Raw genomic sequence first — 20,034 nt, 5'->3', positions numbered from 1 at the left:
TCGTGGATGCCAGGGGAACAGCTTCAGGCCAGCGCGTAGTCCTGTCCACCACAGTGAAGAGGTAGGTGAACCCATGGGAGGGGGGTAGGGGACCAACCAGGTCGACGTGGACATGGTCAAATCGTCTCTCCGGCACCGCGAAGCGTTCCAGGGGCGCCTTAATGTGGCGGTGTATCTTAGCCCGCTGACAGGCAACACACGAGTCAGCCCACGCTTTCACGTCTCTCTTAAGTCCCTCCCACACAAACTTAGCAGAGGTCAGGCGCACGGATGGCTTACCGCCTGGATGAGAGAGGCCGTGCACAGCTTCAAATACGGGGCGTCTCCAGCTGTGCGGGACAATGGGCCTGGGCTGTCCTGTGGAGACGTCACACAGGAGGGTGACACCTGTGTCGCTGAAAGGAACGTCCTGCAGGCGGAGCCCCGTGTCGGAGGTCCGGAAACGGAGGATGCTCGGGTCCGTGGCCTGGTCAGCAGCCATCTGTGCATAGTCCAGGCCTAGGTGGACCGCTCCAATCACTGCCCTAGAGAGGCAGTCAGCTACCTGGTTAGACTTACCAGCGACGTGCTGGGTGTCGGTAGTGAATTCCGAAATGTAGGAGAGTTGTCGCTGCTGGCGAGCGGACCATGGCTCGGCCGTCTTGGACATGGCAAACGTGAGGGGCTTGTGGTCCATGTACGCAGTAAACTCGCGGCCCTCTAGCAGGAAACGGAAATGCCGGACGGCGAGCCAGAGACCGAGGAGTTCCCTGTCAAAAGTACTATACTTGCGCTCTCGGGGTGTAAGCTGGCGACTGAAAAAGGCCAAAGGCTGCCAAGCCCCCCCCACCCACTGTTCGTGAACCGCACCAACAGCATAGTCCGATGCATCCGTGGTTATGGAAATAGGCGCTGTAGGTGAAGGATGCGCTAGCAGGGTAGCCTGGGAGAGCGCAGCTTTAGTCTCGGTGAACGCACGGTCCCGCTCTGCTGTCCAGTCGACCGCCTGGTTGGGGGACATGCCTTTCAGCGCCTCGTACAGTGGCCGGATGATAAAGGCGGCTCGGGGAATGAAGCGGTGGTAGAATGTCACCATCCCGATGAACTCCCTGAGCGCACGAGCTGTTTGGGGGCGCGGAAAGGCCGCCACCGCTTCCACCTTTGAGGGCAGGGGGACTGCCCCGTCCCCAGTGATGCGGTGCCCGAGGAAATCAATGGCTGTCAGCCCGAACCGGCACTTCGCCGGGTTGACGATCAGCCCATGCTGGCTGAGGCGTGTGAAGAGGGCATGAAGATGGGACAGTTGTTCTTCCTCGGAGGTGCTGGCGATGAGTATGTCGTCCAAATAGACGAAGATGAAAGGAAGGCCACGGAGCACTGAATCCATCAGCCGCTGAAAGGACTGGGCCGCGTTTTTGAGTCCAAATGGCATTCGTAGGAATTCAAATAGGCCGAATGGGGTAGTCACCGCTGTCTTGGGGATGTCTGAGGGGTGCACGGGAACTTGATGATAACCACGGACCAGGTCGACTTTTGAGAAGACGCATTTGCCAGACAGGTTTGCAGAAAAGTCCTGGATATGCGGGACAGGATAGCGGTCGGGCGTGGTGGCGTCATTTAGTCGGCGGTAGTCCCCGCATGGGCGCCAACCTCCATCAGGCTTAGCGACGATGTGGAGTGGGGACGCCCACGGGCTGTCAGAGCGGCGGATGATCCCCATGCGTTCCAGGTGCTCGAACTCAGACTTGGCAATGGCGAGTTTGGTGGGGTCGAGACGCCTGGCTCTGGCGTAGACTGGTGGCCCTTTCGTAGCAATGTGATGCTCCACCCCATGCTTAGCGGTGGGTGCAGAGAAGGTAGGCTGGGTGAGGTCAGGGAACTCAGCGAGGAGGCGGTTGAACTTGTCTGCCTCTGAGAGAGAGTTGGCTAGACCTGCATAGGCCGCTTCCCTCCGCGTACATGCGAAGGAGGAGAAGGTTAAGGCATCGACCAGACGGCTGTTCTGAATGTCCACTAGTAAACCGTAAGCGCACAAAAAATCAGCTCCGAGGAGGGGGAGCGTTACATTGGCCATGACGAACTCCCACGTGAAACGTTGTCCACCAAAACACAGTTCTACAGACCGCACGCCGTAGGTGTGGATAGGGCTGCCGTCAGCCGTCGCCAACTGGGGGCCCCGCTCCCCGCCCATGATGTCGACATCAGTAGCAGGGAGCACGCTTCTCTGTGCGCCCGTGTCACAAAGAAATCGCCGACCGGAGATGGTGTCGAGGATGAAGAGTAGCCTGCTCGTATCGCCAACACTCATGGCCACTACTGAGTGTTGGCCCTCTCGTTTCCCGTCGGCCTGTAGTAGCAGGGGGAACGGCACCGTTTAGCTTTCGCACCAAATCGAGCGTGATACATACAGAGTCCAGAGGGCTTGTAGCGGTCTGATGCTGTGGCGCCACCGTCGGGCCACGCCCGCGATGTCGGCGGGGGGCCAGTGAAGGTAGGAGCCAGCAGCCCGGCATGGGAGGAACGTTGTGTAGCGACGAAGAATCGGTCAGCCTCCTTTGCCAGCTCACGGGGATCAGTGATGGTGGAGTTAGCGAGCGCAGTCTGGACGTGGGGCGGCATGTTGCGCAGAAACAGCTCCATAAACAGGAAACATGGCTTTTCTTGACCCAGTAGGTTTAACATCCTGCTCATTAGCTCCGATGGTTTGCCATCTCCCAAGCCCTGAATTGCGAAGAGGCGACGTGCTCTCTCCGTTGTTGACAGTTCAAAAGTTTGAAGGAGGAGATGTTTAAGTGCGGCGTATTTACCATCGGCCGGTGGGTTGGTTATGAAACCGCTTATCCTGGAAGCCGTAGCGCACCCCAGCGCTGCCACTACGTAGTAGTACCTGGTCTCGTCTGCTGTTATGTCTCTGAGCGCGAACTGTGCCTCAGCCTGCGCGAACCATGTAGCCGCGGAAGACTCCCAAAACTCCGGCAGTTTAATTGCAACGGCGTTCGTAGCCATAATGTGTGTGGTTTTAGAAAACTTATCCGAAAACCGACGTCGGGGTCACCAGTGTAGAGCCGAAGGAACGGAGAAGACCGTAGGTTCACACTTTAGCCGTGTAGGCAACTTTCTTTAATCCACGGTAAATCAGAGAGACAACCAAACCACAGCTCGACTGAGCGGAGGTGGCAAGAATAACCAGAAAACTGGCTGGACAACCATAACTTAACCCTGCGTTAACCTGCCAGGGCAACCATGACTTAACCCTTAGTTCCTGGGTTGAATTCTGTCCCCAATACGTGTCCGCCACAACCCCAAGTATTACTTCATGGTGGCGGCGGTAAAGTGCTCTCTATGAAGAATGAAGATAGACTGAGAAAATTGTCCGTGGATAATTTCTGTCATCATTCAAGCAAGAGTGCGCCTGAGCTGAGCTAGCCGCAAAGCTAACTAGCTAGCTAGCAACAGGAGACGTCATGGCTTCGCATCTACCAACGATGAATTGGTCAGACCCGGACCTGGGTGAGGCAATTTCACTGTATAAACAGAAAATGACTCTGTATTTAGAAGATGAAGAAATAAATGGCGCAGCTAAACAAGCTAGGAAAATATGTCGTGGAATCGGAGATGAAGGATTAAAAAGACTGAACGCCAGTGGTCTCACCGATGATGAAAAGAAAAAGCCTGCCAAACTATGAGACTTCTTTGAAAAACAGCTGAAGTTGAACGTAAATTTCAGAATCCATAGACTGCAACTGATGCAACACAGACAGAAACCAGATGAGAATATTGATGATTTTGTGACCAGAGCCAGAACACTAGCACAGAAATGTCAGTTTTCAGACGAAGAGCTTAACGAGCGTATGATTGAGCTTATTATTGCGAGCACTCCCCATGATGCCCTGAGGAATGATCTATACAGCAAACCAAAAGGATATTCCTTAACAGAGGTTCTGGCCGAGGGACGAAAATATGAAGCCCTGACAGCAGGCAATGAACAGTTAGACAAACTTAGCCTGTCACACAATGAGAGAATCCACGCTGTGGACAGGGACCGCATATGTCGTAATTGTGGGAGAAGCCACAAACCATGTCGATGTCCTGCATATGATCATGAATGCAATGCGTGTGGTGCAAAAGGTCACTGGGAGCGGTGCTGCAGGAAGGCCAAACGAGAGCGCCAGGAACACTCCAGCCAGAGCAGGAGCGGGGGAAGTAAGTCCCACACACCACAAGACAAACAGCACAAGCGCAAAACCTATATAGACAAAAAGCAACAGAGCAGTACTCGCATACATGTTGTAGAGAGTAGCAGTGAAACAGACAGTGAGAACGAAAGTACTTACCAGAAACAGTTCCACTCCATAACTATCAGTGAAAAGTGCATGCATAGCATAGACAGCAAGCCAGCCAGAGAGGAGGCGTACACAGTCCTGAAGGTGACACCACCTGACCTACCTGGTCGTGGATACACACTATGTCTGAAGATAGACACAGGTGCGTCAGGCAACACACTCCCATTGCGTACCTTCAAGCAGATGTACGGTGAAAATGCATGCACCCAGAAACGACTGAAAAAAACCAACAGGAGGCTATCTACATGCAGTGGTCACGCCATCCCCTGCCTAGGCACCATTGACATTCCATGCCAGTACAAAGAATCCAAATGGATCAATGCAAAGTTCTATGTTGTAGACGTACCAGGGCCAGCCATAGTTGGGCTGCCAACATGTGAACTGTTAAACCTAGTGACTGTCAATGTAGATGCAGTGACCGAGAAAGGACATGCAAACCAGAAAAAAGTCAACACAAGACAGACAAAACCCAAAATGACCATATCTAACAGTGCAGACCTAAAGAGAGCATACCCAGACCAGTTTGACAAAATTGGCAACTTCAGTGGAAAGGCCAAGCTCTTCCTGAAAAAGGATGCTGAACCATTCATAGACCCACTACGTAAGTGCAGCATTCACATCAAAGACAAACTGAAAGATAAACTGAATAATCTAGTCGAACAAGATTTGTTAAGAAAAGTAGAACAGCACACAGACTGGTGCTCGAGTCTGGCATACAGCACAAAGAAAGACGGTTCCCTTCGCATATGCTTAGACCCCCAAAAGCTTAATGCCAGCCTTAGGAGATGCCCACACAAGATTCCTACTGTGGAGGAACTGAACCCGAAGTTTGCAAATGCAAAAATATTCAGCAAACTTGACGCAAAAGCGGGATATTGGTCAATACACCTAGAGGAAGAGTCACAACTGCTAACCACATTCCGAATTCCATTTGGTAGATACTGCTGGAAACGTTTGCTATTTGGTCTCAGTGTCTCTCAAGATCTCTTCCAGGCAAAGATGGACCAAATCCTGGAGGGGCTCGACGGTGTCGTCAGCATAGCCGATGATATCGCAGTCTACGGAGCAAGCGAAGAGGAGCATGACAGGAACCTGACCAACCTGATGGAGAGAGCAGCCAAGACAGGTATTGTGTTCAACAGTGACAAGTGCACAATCAAACAGACAAGCATCTCATTCTTTGGCAACCTGTACACAGACAAAGGTATCAAACCTGACCCAGCCAAAATCAGGGACATCCAGAAAATGCCGACACCCCAGAACAAAGATGAACTGAGCAGATTCTTGGGGATGCTGACCTACCTGTCACCCTAGATCCCAAAGTTCGCAGACAAAGCACACACACTGAGGGTGCTGCTGAAAAGTGACGTGCCTTGGACATGGGACACTGACCACCAAAAGAGCTTTGAGGACCTGAAATCAGTTATCAACGAACATGACTGCCTGAAGTACTATGATCCAAGCACACCTCTGACACTTGAGGTCGATGCATCACAGAAAGGACTGGGCGTGGCATTAGTGCAGAACAAAAGACCCATAGCTTTTGGCTCAAAGACACTGGACGACTGCCAATCCAGGTACAGCAACATAGAGCGAGAAATGCTGGCCATAGTCTATGGAATGCAGCGATACCATACCTACCTGTATGGGAAGTCATTCATTGTAGTTACAGACCACAAACCCCTCGTTACCATATGCACAAAGCCACTGCATGCCGCCCCGCCACGGCTTCAGTGAATGCTGATAAAAACACAAGGATACAACTACGAGGTCACGTATCGACCAGGAAACCAGATGGTCCTGGCAGACACACTCAGCCGACTACCCAACCCTGAGAACAACAGCAACATCGAGCTGGACGAGCGCATTGACGGAATAGAGGCAGAAGTCGAGGATCCAGAGATGCTCACTGTTGCAATGATAAACTTCTCTCCCGAGAAACAGGACGCACTCCGCACGGAAACCACCAGCGACCCCAGACTCAATGCACTGAAAGAGCTGATCCACCAGGGATGGCCAGACAACATCAAAGCTCTACCAAGACAACTACGTGAGTACTGGTCATTCAGAGATGAGCTCGCAGTTGAAGCAGGAGTCATATTCAAAGGCAGACGGGTGCTCATCCCAGACTCCATGACTGATTCTATACTCGAACAGCTGCATGTAAGACACCAGGGCATCGAAAAGACATGGCGACTGGCGAGAGAAAGTGTCTACTGGATCAGAATGAACGATGACATCGAAAGAGTCTGCAGGTCATGTAGCGTATGCGTGGAACATCAGGATGCAAATCCAAAGCAACCTCTCAACCTACACAACACACCGTCAAAACCATGGCAATCCCTAGCTTCTGATCTATTCGAGATCGATGGACATCAGTATTTACTGATTGTGGACAGATATTCTAAGTTCCCTCTAGTGGATGAAATGCCCATGCCTGTGTCCAGCTGGGCAGTTGCACAAAAAATGGAAATGTACATGTCTCTTTTTGGAAGGCCTGATGAGATACTTACAGATAATGGACCCCAGTACACAGGGCACGCGTTCCAGAAATTCACGGCTGACTGGGGAATCAGCACGTGACAAGCTCACCCCACTATCCAAAAAGCAATGGATTCATTGAGAGGCATGTGCGACACATCGAATCCATTGTGAAGAAAACCATGAGACAAGGAGGTAACATACAAGTTGCCTTACTACAGGTCAGAGCAACACCCATCGACAGTAAACTACCATCACCAGCAGAACTGATCTTCGGAAGGCCGGTCACCACCCTGCTGCCGAGTCGAGGGGACCCAGGCAAGGAGGAAAACCGACTCCACCTGGAGCAGAGAACAGCAAACATGAAGGAACATCATGACCGCAGCAGCGGCAGAGAACTACCTCCACTCGGTCCCGGACAGCACGTATCTGTCCTAAACAAGGAAAAAGGGACTTGGTATCCAGCCACCATCGTACAAAAGTGCGATGAGCCAAGGAGCTACATTGTGCAAAAATCAAATGGGAACAAACTCAGACGTGGCAGGAGCCACCTGCGGGAAATTCACCACCCCCATGCACTGAGGAGCACAAGAACCCGCTTCACAGAACCTCAACGGGACACTCATGCAGCTGGAACTTCTTCCAGCCAAACCTGTGAAACACACAAGACAGTACGCACAAGATATGGAAGAGCTGTTTCCAAACCAGCTCACTACAAGGACTTTGAGTAGAGACAATCAAACACAAAAGGAGGGCTCTGAATATGTTTGTATTTTGATACTGTAAAAATTGAAAACTAAACAGGGGGGATGTAGTGATATAACGCCATGTATATACACTGGAACTACACTAGGTGTTATGTACTACCCGGACTGTTATTATGGTTACACCACTACCATGTATGGTTATTATGTCTGCCTACTGAGCCACGATTAAACCTGAGTTCTATAACCCGGTGTGGTCATTGATCCTCGACCAATACTACCCCAAGTATTACTTCAGAGACAAGTATATTTTGCTGTTTATACAGATATGTTCAATATGTTCAATATTCTGTTTACAAGACTTTCGCCTAGGGGGCGCTGTTCCTTGAGCTGGTTGGAGGGTAGACACAACACAACATACAAGAGAAGTGGATATCCTTTTGGTCAAGATACAAGCGCGAACATCACGTCAGCTCCCCACCCTTTTCCGTGTTTCTAGACCTCATCCGCACGGAGGGAAAGGCTCGAACAGACCCCAGCTTTAACCTCTTCACGCAAGCTTCAACAGAGAAAAAGAACAAATGGGAGAAGTCTGTGAAGGCGCCCGTCATAAGACAATTTCTTCAACAGACAAATCTGAGACTAGAGAAGATAAGGAATCAGCGGACCCAAACAAATGCTGCCCCATACATAATAAACCTCATCCTCTGAAGAAATGTAGAGGTTTTCGGGAAAAGAGCTTGGAAGAACGCAAACAGCTCCTAAAGGAACACTATCTGCTTCCGTTATTGTTCCTCCACTGAGCACCTCGCCAGGAACTGCTCAGCTGATGCCAAATGCATGGAACGTGAGAGCATGTGACAGCGCTTCATCCAGGACCAGTTACCTGGAAGTCTAAGGCGTTCCCTCCCGCTTCAGAATACTGCGGGGAGGGAGACAAAGCACATGACCAGGAGGTCACTTCAAGTTGCACACAAGTGTGTGGTGAAGGACTTAGCGCGAGAGCATGCGCCAAGATATGCCTCGTCAGCGTGTACCCAGCGTGTACTGGATGCAGAGAGGAATCCAAGAGAATGTACGCAGTACTCAATGAGCAGAGCAACCGCTCCCTTGCACGGTCAGAGTTCTTCAACTTCTTCAAAGTTTCAGGGTACTCCTACCCATACACGCTGAAAACATGTGCTGGACTTAAAGAGACTGTGGGGAGAAGAGCCAGTGGTTACACTGTGGAGTCAGCGGACAAGAATCTGCACTTTCCTCTGCCTACACTCCTCGAGTGCAACCAACTCCCTAATAACCACTCTGAGATACCTACCCCAGACGCAGCCCGCCATCACACTCACCTGAAATGCATCGCTGACAGAATACCACCCCTTGATCCGGACGTCAACATACTCCTCCTGCTGGGCAGAGATATCTTGAGGGTACACGAAGTCTGTGACCAGATCAGTGGTCCAGACAATGCACCGTTTGCTCAAAGGCTAGGATGGGTCGTCATCAGTGATGTAAGCCCCGACGGTGCCCACAGACCACTAAAGGTGAGCAGCTACAAAACATCCATCTTAGAGAACGGTCGTGCAAGCCATCTACATCCGTGCAGCATCCAAATTAAAGTGAAGGAGATGTTCAGTCAACCACCTAAGCATCAATACCCACCAGCACTAACCTCCACATACAGCTCAACAGTGCACGATGGAGACAGCCTGGGCCATGAGATTTCCTCAGATCATGGATGCTGAGTTCCATCAGGACAGCTCCAACAGCTGGGTCGGGCCCCTACCTTCCGGTCGCCAAGACAACGGCTGCCTGACAATAGGAAACAAGCACACGACTGCCTTGTCTCACTCCGGCTCACACTGGAGAAATGACCACAGATGAAGACCCACTTCCTGGAGTTCATGGAGAACATGTTCAGCAGAGAACATGCAGAGGTTGCACCGCCCCTGCAACACGGACAAGAGTGCTGGTACCTGCCCCGGTTCGGCGTGTACCATCCCAAAAAGCCAAGCAAGATCCGTGTGGTCTTCTACTCCAGTGCGCCATGTGAAGGAGTGTCACTCAACAATGTCCTGCTCACAGGCCCTGACCTTAACAACAGCCTGCTAGGTATACTCATAAGGTTCAGGAAGGAGCGGGTGGTCATCACTGCCGACATCGAACACATGTTCCACTGCTTTGTGGTGAAGGAAGACCACATGGTTCATCTCCACTTCCTATGGTTTAGGAACAATGACCTTACCTCTGACTTCATGGACTACAGGATGCGGGTCCACCTCTTTGGTAACAGTCCCTCCCCTGCTGTGGCTATATACGGTTTACGAAGAGCAGCTAAAGAAGCAGAGGCAGACTACGGCAGCGATATAAAAGAACTCATCGACCCTGAGTTCTACGTGGATGATGCTCTAAAGTCCCCTGAAGAGGATGGACAGACTCACACTGACACAGAGACCCCTCTCATGCCCATAACACCAGATCCACCTGTTGTGTATTAAGATCACCGAATTACACTTAATTGAGACATGGAGTAAACCATAACGTGACTTTAGTGAAACTTCCATTCCAACACACTCTTGCATGTCACATCCACTTCCCCGTTCCCATCACTCTATGCGCTAACGTCATCAGTCTTAAAGTGACATGACCTAAATTGCACACATAACATCCCCCTTTTTCTTGGATGAAAACTTAACAAACATGTACATAACCCATGACTAACATGTTTGCTTTGTAACCATCTATTGCAACATTGTCTCTCTTCAGATGTTGTACTACCCAGTCTGTCATAACCAACTTAAACTGTCAGTCTAAACAACATAACGCATTTAAAATAAACCAACACTTAAGTACTCTTTTCTTTCCAGCTGGGTCTTTTTAAGTTTCTGTGTCTATCACTTGATAACAAAGTCCTTCAGTCTTTCAGGTAGTTTGGTCTGTCTTTGTGGTCTGACCAGCGTTGTAATCAGCTAACCTTTGGCTTGCTCTTTGGAGCGTGTTTCCAGCTCGAGAATCTTTTGGGGCTCCATTGTGGGGCTACTGTTCTCATCCTTTTGCAGGTGTGCAGCATCCTGTGCTAGCGGGGCTGGGTCTTCAGGTAGAGGGAGGTATCTCTTTACACAGGTGGTGTTCCTTGAATACCTGGCGCCTGTTGGAGACTGAACAATCACACGGTTTCCTGTTTTGTTGATGATAGTGTGCGGGATTTTGTTGAAAGGTGTAGTGAACTTATCTACCTTCTCTTGCTTTAGGAGTACTTGGTCTCCTACTTCTATGTCTGAGGGTTTTGCTCTGCGGCGCTCATCTGCATATACACTATATGTACAAAAGTATTGGGACACACCTCTTAATCATTGAATTCAGGTGTTTCATTCAGACACATTGCCACAAGTGTATAAAATCCAGCAGCTAGTCATGCAGTCTGCATTTTCAAACATTTGTGAAAGAATGGGTCGTTCTGGGGAGCTCAGTGAATCGAAGCGTGGTACTGTCATAGGATGCCACCTTTGCAATAAGTCAGTTCATGAAATTTCTTTCCTGCTAGATATTCTACGGTCAACTAAGTGGTATTGTTGAAAAGTGGAAGTGTTTAGGAACAACAGCAACTCAGCCACGACGGGGCAGACCACGTAAAGTCACACAATGGGGTCAAGAAGTGCTGAGGCACATAGTGCGTAAAAGTCGTCAACGCTCTGTTCAATCAATAACGGCAGAGTTCCAAAGTTCCTCTGGCATTAACATCAGCACAAAAACTGTGCGCCGGGAGCTTCATGGAATGGGTTTCCATGGCCGAGTTGCTGCATGCAAGCCTTGGAGTGGTGTAAAGCACGCTGCCACTGGACTCTGGAGCAGTGCAAATGTGTTCTGTGGAGTGACGAATCACACTTCTCTGTCTGGCAGTCTGGTGGACGAGTCTGGGTTTGGTGTATGCCAGGAGAAAGTTACCTGCCTGACTGCATTGTGCCAACTGGAATGTTTGGTGGAGGAGGGATAATGGTATGGGGTTGTTTTTCAGGGGTTGGGCTAGGCCCCTTAGTTCCAGTGAAGGGAAACCTTAATGCTTCAGCACACCCAGACATCTTGGACAATTCTATGCTTCCGACTTTGTGGGAACAGTTTGGGGAGGGCCATTTTCTGTTCCAGCATGACTGTGTCCCAATGCACAAAGCAAGGTACATTAAAACATGGTTGGGTGAGTTTGGTGTTGAAGAAGCTGGCTGGCCCACACAGAGCCCTGACCTCAACCCCATTGAACACCTTTGGGATGAACTAGAACGGAGATTGCAAGCCAGGTCTTCTCGTCCAACATCAGTGCCTGACCTCACAAATGCTCTTCTGGGTGAATGGGCAAGAATTCCTACAGCCACACCCCAAAATTTTGTGGAAAGCCTTCCAAGAAGAGTGGAAGCTGTTAGAGCTGCAAGGGGTGGGGGGGACTCCATATTAATGCCTATGGATTTAGAATGGGATGTCATAAAAGCTCCTGTAGGTGTCATGGCCAGGTGTCCCAATACTTTTGTACAAATTGTGGGCAGTGGGACCAGTCAGGGTTAATTGTAGTAACACCGCCCCTTTAAGTTTGTATAAAGTTCAGGCATAGCATCGGACAACTATGGTCTGAGTCCCCTCCCCCACGATTAGCTGGTTTGATACATGGCAGAATGTTTGGTTGCTACTTGAAGTCATTTGGTCGCTGCTTGTAGGTAAGCCTGTGTTTGTGAACTCCACTTATTGTTTTTCTTACCTCAAATATTTAAGCACATTGTTCTATGTCTTGTAGCAGCAGAAAGTGCAAATTGATTCCAAACGGCCAGTGTACGGTATACAAGGAATTGTGACAAATACAGGTGGGCATAGCCTATAATGATTTCTGTACATGGAAATAGAATGTCGCAGTATTCCTTGCTAAATGCTAAGAAAACTATGTTACTGTGTTTACCATTTAGGCAATAGGAGGCTACAGCGTTTGAATTGTTAGCCTACCCAATGACTTCTGCCTTGCTAAATGTTAAGAGAACTATGTTACTGTGTTTACCATTTAGGCAATAGGAGGCTACAGCGTTTGAATTGTTAGCCTACCCAGTGACTTCTGCCGCACAATAGGGTAGTTGATTGAGCCATAACCAAACATTTCATTAAGGGTGATGTGGTTAATAAGTGGACTAAATGTATGCTTTTGTTTTACAGCTTTTGCATATTGCTGTGAGCCGCTGTTCTATTGTTTTTTACTTTTATAATTTTCATCTGCCTTGTTATTGCTGCTAGTGGTGGTTTTGTTTGATATCCCTACCCAGTCATTTTATTTTTTGCCAACCAGTTACATTAACAACTAGGGTTAAGCCCTCTAAGTGAAGTTGGTTAGCCATAACTGTTTTTATTTCTCATAGTCTGAATGTATTTTATATTAGGCCATTCATAGTCAACCGTAACTGGGCCCACTGATTGGGACATTAGTTTGAAGCACTCACCGTTTGTGCTCTGTGTGCATGTTTGTAGTTTCCTATCCCTGAGTTGGCTTCTTGGTGTGATTTTTATGCCTATTGGCACTTAGCCTTGAGTTGGCTCATTTTATTATTATATGTAGATGGAGTAATTGCTGTGTGAGACTTTTTGCTTTTCTATTTGCATGCTAACCTACTATAGATTTGGAGTGTTCTGATGTCCCCAACAGTGGCCCAGTTTGTTTGAGGTTGGATGACCTATGCCATCTCTTTGTTCATTTTGGTACAGTTGTTTTTATTGACGTATTGACACAGCAGTAAAGGTTTTTTAATCTGTTCTCCCAACCAACTGAATAAATACTTTTGTGTGTGTTCTGAAACCTTTGGTCTGTTCATTCAAACTGAATACGCACCTGTACACTTTCTCTGGGTCTCCCACCCTGTAATTGGGAGTGGCGTTGTCACTATAGTAGTGGTTGGAATACTAGCGACCTCCAGGGTCCACAATATAGTGTATCTTGGCCTTTCCTTTCTGTTCAGCATTGCGGTCGTGCACGTCCAAGTCATTTTGTGTTGTGGAACGATCTGGCAACTTCTCTCTAATTTTGCAACCGAACATTAGCTCGGCTGGACTCTTGCCTGTTGGATGATCGATGGCTCTGTAGATGGTGATATATTTTCGTAGCTCGCGTTTCCAGTCCAGTCCATCGGCCTGTGCAATGCGAATACACTTCGTGAGGGAGGCATTCTGTCGCTCAACTTCACCATTTGCTTGAGCCCATTTTGGCGCTGTCTTAACATGTCCTTGCAGTATAGCTGAAACTCCTCTGACATAAACTGCAGGCCACAATCTGTTTGACAGGTAAGTGGTAGATAGCCTCTAAACTATCAATGACCTTCTCTGCAGTTGTGGACTTGAGGATGTCGTATTCATAATACTGACTATAATAGTCTACAACTACTAGTACTGAATGTCCAGTGGGTAACGGACCCAACAAGTCTGTAGCTACATCCCACCACGGCCCATTAGGAAGTGTCGTAGGTCTCAGTGGCTCCGGCATGTCTGGACGGGCTACAGTCTGGCATCCATGACATGACTTGCAGTGTTTTTCAGCAGTCTTGTCGACTCCAGGCCACCACACTTTGCTCGTTAGGTGGTGTTTTGTGCCTACTATACCTAAGTGTCCTTCTAAAGCTAGTGCCCTTTCACAGAGTGAGTGAGGCAGGACAATACGTGTCCCACTGAGAACTAAGTACCCTATTGTACAGAGCTCGTTTGCTATCGGCGCATATGCCTTACATCTATCAAAACACCCACTCTCAATAGCCTTCCTCACCTCCCTCAGCTACACATCTCCTGCTGATGCTTCTTCCACCTCTCTTGTGGTATGTGCGTTTGGCATTCCATTCACTGCGACGAATCTCACATATTCATCCGACCTGTTTCCATGAGATTCCTCCATTGCTGTCTTTCCTAGCAGCCTGACAGTGGATCAGCGATGCTCTGTTTCCCTGGTATGTGGACGACCTTGAAGTCATATGGCTGACATCTCAGCACCCACCGCTCGATGCGTGCCCATGGCTTGGAGCGTGGGCTGTAGATTACCTCCAGTGGTCTATGGTCTGTAACTAGATCATAACAAAAAACCTGACCTGTACATATAACATAGGTTCAGTTTCTTAAATTTATCTTATCTATGCTGTACAACATTCAACAATCAACATTCAAAATTATGGTGAAATAATAGCTTCTAAAATATGTTCTAAATTAATCCCAAATACTGGAATTATTTAGTTCTACATCATGTATTTAATATACATGAACAATTTACAAACATTTCACATCAGGATGTATAACATTCACATGCTAACAACACAATGCTACATTAACAGCCTTATTGCTAGCGTACGGCGATTAGCCGAATAGCCCGATTGCTAGGCTATCTTACCAAGACACGTGGGATGCGATAACCTCGTTAAAACGGCACTCTTCACAGCCCGTGGCTCGTGCAAGCTCACGCACGTTGCGAAGCAATTATGGCTTGATAAGGTGCTCGCAGCGTTCACTCTCTGGTCTCATGCGTCACTGCCCCTCCCTTCTCTATTCACACAGACACTCCCTCTATCCTAGACTCGATCAATCGAGGCAGGTAAGAATGGAGCCAATAGAGATAACCGATTTTAACCAAGTAATAAATCATAACTATAATATGAAATAAAATAAAACATGAACTTAAAACAAATTAGTATTTATAACTTATATAGTTTTTAAATAAGTTTATTTTTTGTTATATCTTGGTTGATGAACCGAGCACGCATTTATCAATGTTTACTTTCTTTTAATGAACGTCTTGCAGCATGGAACATTATTACATGTGCATCGCTGTCTGGCTAGTCTGAACTGGTCCAGCACTCTGCAGTTATACTGTATCATCTAACTAATGTAAGGTAGGAGCGCCCTCCAGCGGCCTGGTGGTATAACATGTATATCTAGTTCAAGATACCACACACACACACAGACACCCTTTTAAGCTGAAACTAGTAATGCAATTCTATTCAGCTAACTAAACATACTGTTCTCTCTAACACAGTTGTTTCAACATCACACTGCAATATCACAATGAACTGGAACTCTTCTTTTTCTTTTTCTCTGGAACTCTTTTTTCTTCTAACTAGGAAGGTACGTCCTTCCAGTGAGATCAGAGCGCATTGTTGCTCTATTCCTGGAAAAATCTCACTACTTTCTAACAAAGTCTTTGAGGTGTGAGGGTGAATGTCTCTCTCTTCCTGCACGCCTCACCTCAGCCACCACAGGTAAGTCCGGTCTCTTCTGCACTTCAGAAGCAGGCGGCGGCTCCGGTAACTCACTTGTAGGTGGTTCTTCACTCACATCCAATGCTGTAGGTACAAGGCCCGTAGAACCTCCCTCAGTGCTCACCACTGGCACCAGGTCTCGTCCAGTCACCTCACTAGGCGCAGTGTGTGTCAGTCTGGTTCGAACTTGATCCACATGCCTCTTCATGATTTGACCACTTCCAACAGTGACAGTATAGGACACTGGGCCTGATGAGCTCTCGACGACGGCGGGGATCCATTTGGGACCGTAGGAGTAGTTCCGAATGAATACTTCATCTCCAGGTGCAAAACTCCTCAGTTTGGTGTGTCCGTCGTGGGCTTGTTTCTGTTTCATTTGCTTTTGCTGCACTTTTGTTTTCACATCTGGTGTGAGCAGGTCGAGAGTGGATCTGAGTCGGCGTGACATCATCAGCTCTGCAGGTGACAAGCCTGTAGTCCCATGAGGTGTGATGCGATAACTGAACAGGTGTCTTGACAGTCGGGTCTGCAGTGTATCTCTTTTCATCTTCTTCATCCCCCCCCCCCTTGAAAGTTTGCACTGCCCTCTCTGCTAGCCCGTTCGAGGAAAGGTGGAACGATGCTGACTTCACATGATGTATTCCATTCAGTTTCATGAAAGACTCAAACTCTGCGCTCGTGAAACAGGTTCCATTATCTGAAACTAGCATTTTTGGTAGTCCAAAGACACTGAAGCTCTGACGCAGTTTCTCGATTGTCGCTTGTGATGTGGCTGATTTCACGGGGTAGATGTCCATCCAATTTGAATCTGCGTCCACGATCAGTAGGAACATTTCTCCCATGAAAGGTCCTGCGTAGTCCACATGAATCCTGGACCAAGGCTCCTCCGGCCACTCCCAGGGGTGTAACGGTGCGGCGGGTGGTGCCTTCTGGTGTGTTTGACACTCCTCACATGACTGATCCTCCTTCTCCACATCCCGATCCATACCAGGCCACCACACATACGATCTGGCGAGCCCCTTCATTCTCGTCATCCCTGCGTGTGTCTGGTGTAGTATCTTCAGTATGGTGTCTCTGCCTTTGGTCGGTATGATTACTCTAGCTCCCCAGAGCACACAACCATCTCTCACACTCAACTCCCTTCTCCTCTGATGATACGGCTTGAGTTGAGTCTCTGTCTCGGCCGGCCATCCTTTCAGGACGTACTCATGAACTCGCGATGGTGTGACATCCTTAGCTGTCCAGCGCTTGATCTGGTTAGTGTCCAGGAGTGTGTCATCCAGTAGATCCATCATCAAGACTTGTTCCGTGGTGTCACCCTCCTGTCCTGTCTCCGGCACTGGCAGTCTGCTGAATGCGTCCGCATTGGCGTGTTGTTTTCCTGGCTTGTAGAGCATTTTGTATTCATACGCACTCAGGTACACAGCCCATCTTTGTACTCTCGGTGAACCCATTTGTGGAATAGGTTTCTTCTCGTTGAACAGGTAGATTAGCGGTTTGTGATCTGTATAGATGGTGAAGCTCTTCCATACAAGTACTTACGGAACTTCTGGATGCCGAAGATGACAGCTAAGCCTTCTTTGTCGAGTTGCGAGTATCCTTTTTCCGCTGGGGAAAGTGCGAGACATGAACCCCACGGGTCGCTCACTTCCATCCTCCATCCGCTGGGATAGCACAGCGCCCACCCCGTAAGGTGGGGCATCACAGGACAGGATCACGTCTCGGTCTGCCCTGTAACGCACCAGCACTGCTGCTGAGTTCAGCAAGTCCTTTGATTTTTGAAAAGCTTCCTCTTGCTGCTTTTTCCACGTCCAGCGCACATCTTGTCTCAAAAGTTCGTGGAGAGGGGCGAGCAGGGTTGCCAGGTTTGGAAGGAATTTGTTGTAGTAATTTTGTAAACCTAAATAAGACTTGAGTTCTGTGACGTTTGTGGGGGTCCGAGCTTCCATGATGGCTTTTACTTTTTTCTTGACCAGTTGGAGCCCCTGCGCGTCCACTCTGTGCCTCAGATACTCAACCTCCTCTTGCATGAAGGTGCATTTGCTTCTCCTCAAACGCAACCCAGCCTCCCTCAACGTAGTCAGCACAGCATCCAGATTTCTCAGATGATCAGCTTCGTCGAAGCCACTGACTAAGATGTCATCTAGATATACTGCTACGAGAGGGATCCCACGTAACAAACCCTCCATTGTCCTTTGGAAAATGGCTGGTGCAGACGCCACCCCAAAAGGAAGTCTATTGTACGTGAACAATCCTCGGTGAGTATTCACTGTCAAGTATTTCTTGGATTCCTCGTCCATGAGTATTTGTTGATATGCATGACTCATATCTAATTTAGAGAACTTTTTACCCCCGGATAGTGCTGTGAAGAGATCTTCCACTCTAGGAATTGGATACTGTTCGAGTGAGGAGACAGTGTTTACGGTAAGTTTGTAGTCTCCACACAGTCTGACGGTTCCCCCGGGTTTGAGAATAGGGACCACTGGCGCTGCCCAGTCTGAGCATTTTACTTGAGTGATTATGCCTTCTTTTATCAGTCTGTCTATTTCTTCATCCACCTTTGCTCGCATAGCATAGGGGACAGACCGCGGGCGGAAGTATTGTGGGACAGCATCAGCTTTCACATGGATGGTAGCTTTAGCACCTTTCAAAGTACCAAGTTCGTCTTTGAAAACCTCTTCGTGAGTACCTAACACTTGCTGCAGTGTTGTCTTCTTTTCTGTCTGTGGAGCATTCTCTGTCGCTTTCATGTGTTTCAGCTCTCTTGCTTTGTGGTTGGTCTTTATTGCTTTCCACTTGAGCTGTATCTCCTCCAACCAGCCTCTACCTAGCAGGTTGGGAGCCTTTCCTTTCACTACTATGTGCGGTAGCTTCTGTCTTTGCTGCTGGTACACTACCTTCACCTGTGCTGCCCCTATCACCTTGACTGGATCGCCTGTATAAGTCTCTAACTTGATTTTGACGGGCTCAAGAGATAGACTACTCTTCTCTTCACATATCATCTGGAAGGTGTGTTCATTTACTACCGTGAGACTGCAGCCTGTATCTATCTCAAAGCTAACCTCTCCACCATTCACTTTCATATTCACTAAGTAAGGGTCTACTTTTCTCAAGTGCAACTCACTCATCTTTCCTAACCTGAAAGTCATACTGTATGAGGTCTCTGTGTATGTGTCTTCTTCTGAGCTATCACTACACTGACTCTGGTTCTCCTGTACTTTATGAGAACGATGGTGTGAGCTCTGCTTCTTTTCTTTCTTATCAATAGGCCCTTTGCTACTCTGATTACGACAGGCTTTGGCAAGATGCCCTACTTTACCACAAGCATGACATTTCTCCTGCTTAAACTTACATTCAGCTGCTGTATGTCTGCTTCCCTTACATCTATAACACTCTTTATTATTAGTCTCTTTGGAAGTCTGAGCCTCCGGTGTGCCTTTCTGTACATACATGCACTTCTCCGTCCCCTTCGGGTGTTGCAAATCTTGAGCATTCTTGTTTGCTGCCTTCGCTGCCATGGCAATGGACAGGGCTTTTTCAAAGGTTAGACCCGCTTCTGACAGGAGACGTCTCTGGATCCGGTCATCGTTGATTCCGCAGACGATCCGATCTCTCAGCCGTTGCTGTAAGGTGTCACCGTAGTTGCAATCGTGTGCGAGCCGGAGCAGCTCTGCTACATAGTCCACCACTGCTTCCTCAGACTTGCGGTTGCGCGAGTCAAACTTGTACCTCTGCACTATTTCGCTTGGCTTCGGATCAACGTGATTCTTCATCAGCATTACAAGTTGCTGGTAGGTCTTGTCTTTCGGCTTCACTGGGCTCAGGAGGCTACGCATCAGACTGTATGTCGATGCCCCGACGACACTTATGAGTATAGCTCTCTCTGTCTATCTCCATCGTCAATCGCATTGGCCTCAAAAAACGGATGTAGTATTTCACAATACTCTTCCCACGTCTGGTTTTGCACATCAAACGCCGCCAACGTGCCAATCGTCGCGGTAGCCATGCTTTCTCTTTAGCTAGCTACTTTCCCGCTCTTCTAGCCGACAAACCTCCGTTCCCGTTAGCTGCTAGCCGTCTTCTCCCTCGTTTCACTTCTGGCCACAAAACCATCTGCAAACGTCCTCACATGTTCCCAAATTGACCTCGTCGCCAATAAATGTTATATCTTGGTTGACGAACCGAGCACGCATTTATCAATGTTTACTTTCTTTTAATGAACGTCTTGCAGCATGGAACATTATTACATGTGCATCACTGTCTGGCTGGTCTGAACTG

At 48.4% G+C, this 20,034-nt stretch overlaps 1 protein-coding gene across 1 annotated transcript; it reads right to left on the bottom strand.

Annotated features, from left to right (window-relative positions):
- Positions 1–10,470: 10,470 nt before the first annotated feature.
- Positions 10,471–19,762, bottom strand: LOC130129080 (uncharacterized protein K02A2.6-like). The gene is given in 7 exon segments (XM_056298877.1): positions 10,471–10,816; positions 13,428–13,654; positions 15,743–16,321; positions 16,323–17,278; positions 17,281–17,372; positions 17,374–19,639; positions 19,642–19,762. Coding segments are annotated over 7 exon segments (4,587 nt in total).
- Positions 19,763–20,034: the final 272 nt, after the last annotated feature.

The sequence above is a fragment of the Lampris incognitus genome, chromosome 18, assembly GCF_029633865.1.
Source record: "Lampris incognitus isolate fLamInc1 chromosome 18, fLamInc1.hap2, whole genome shotgun sequence".
Classification (NCBI taxonomy): domain Eukaryota; kingdom Metazoa; phylum Chordata; class Actinopteri; order Lampriformes; family Lampridae; genus Lampris; species Lampris incognitus.
This window is presented reverse-complemented; position numbering and strand designations above follow the sequence as displayed.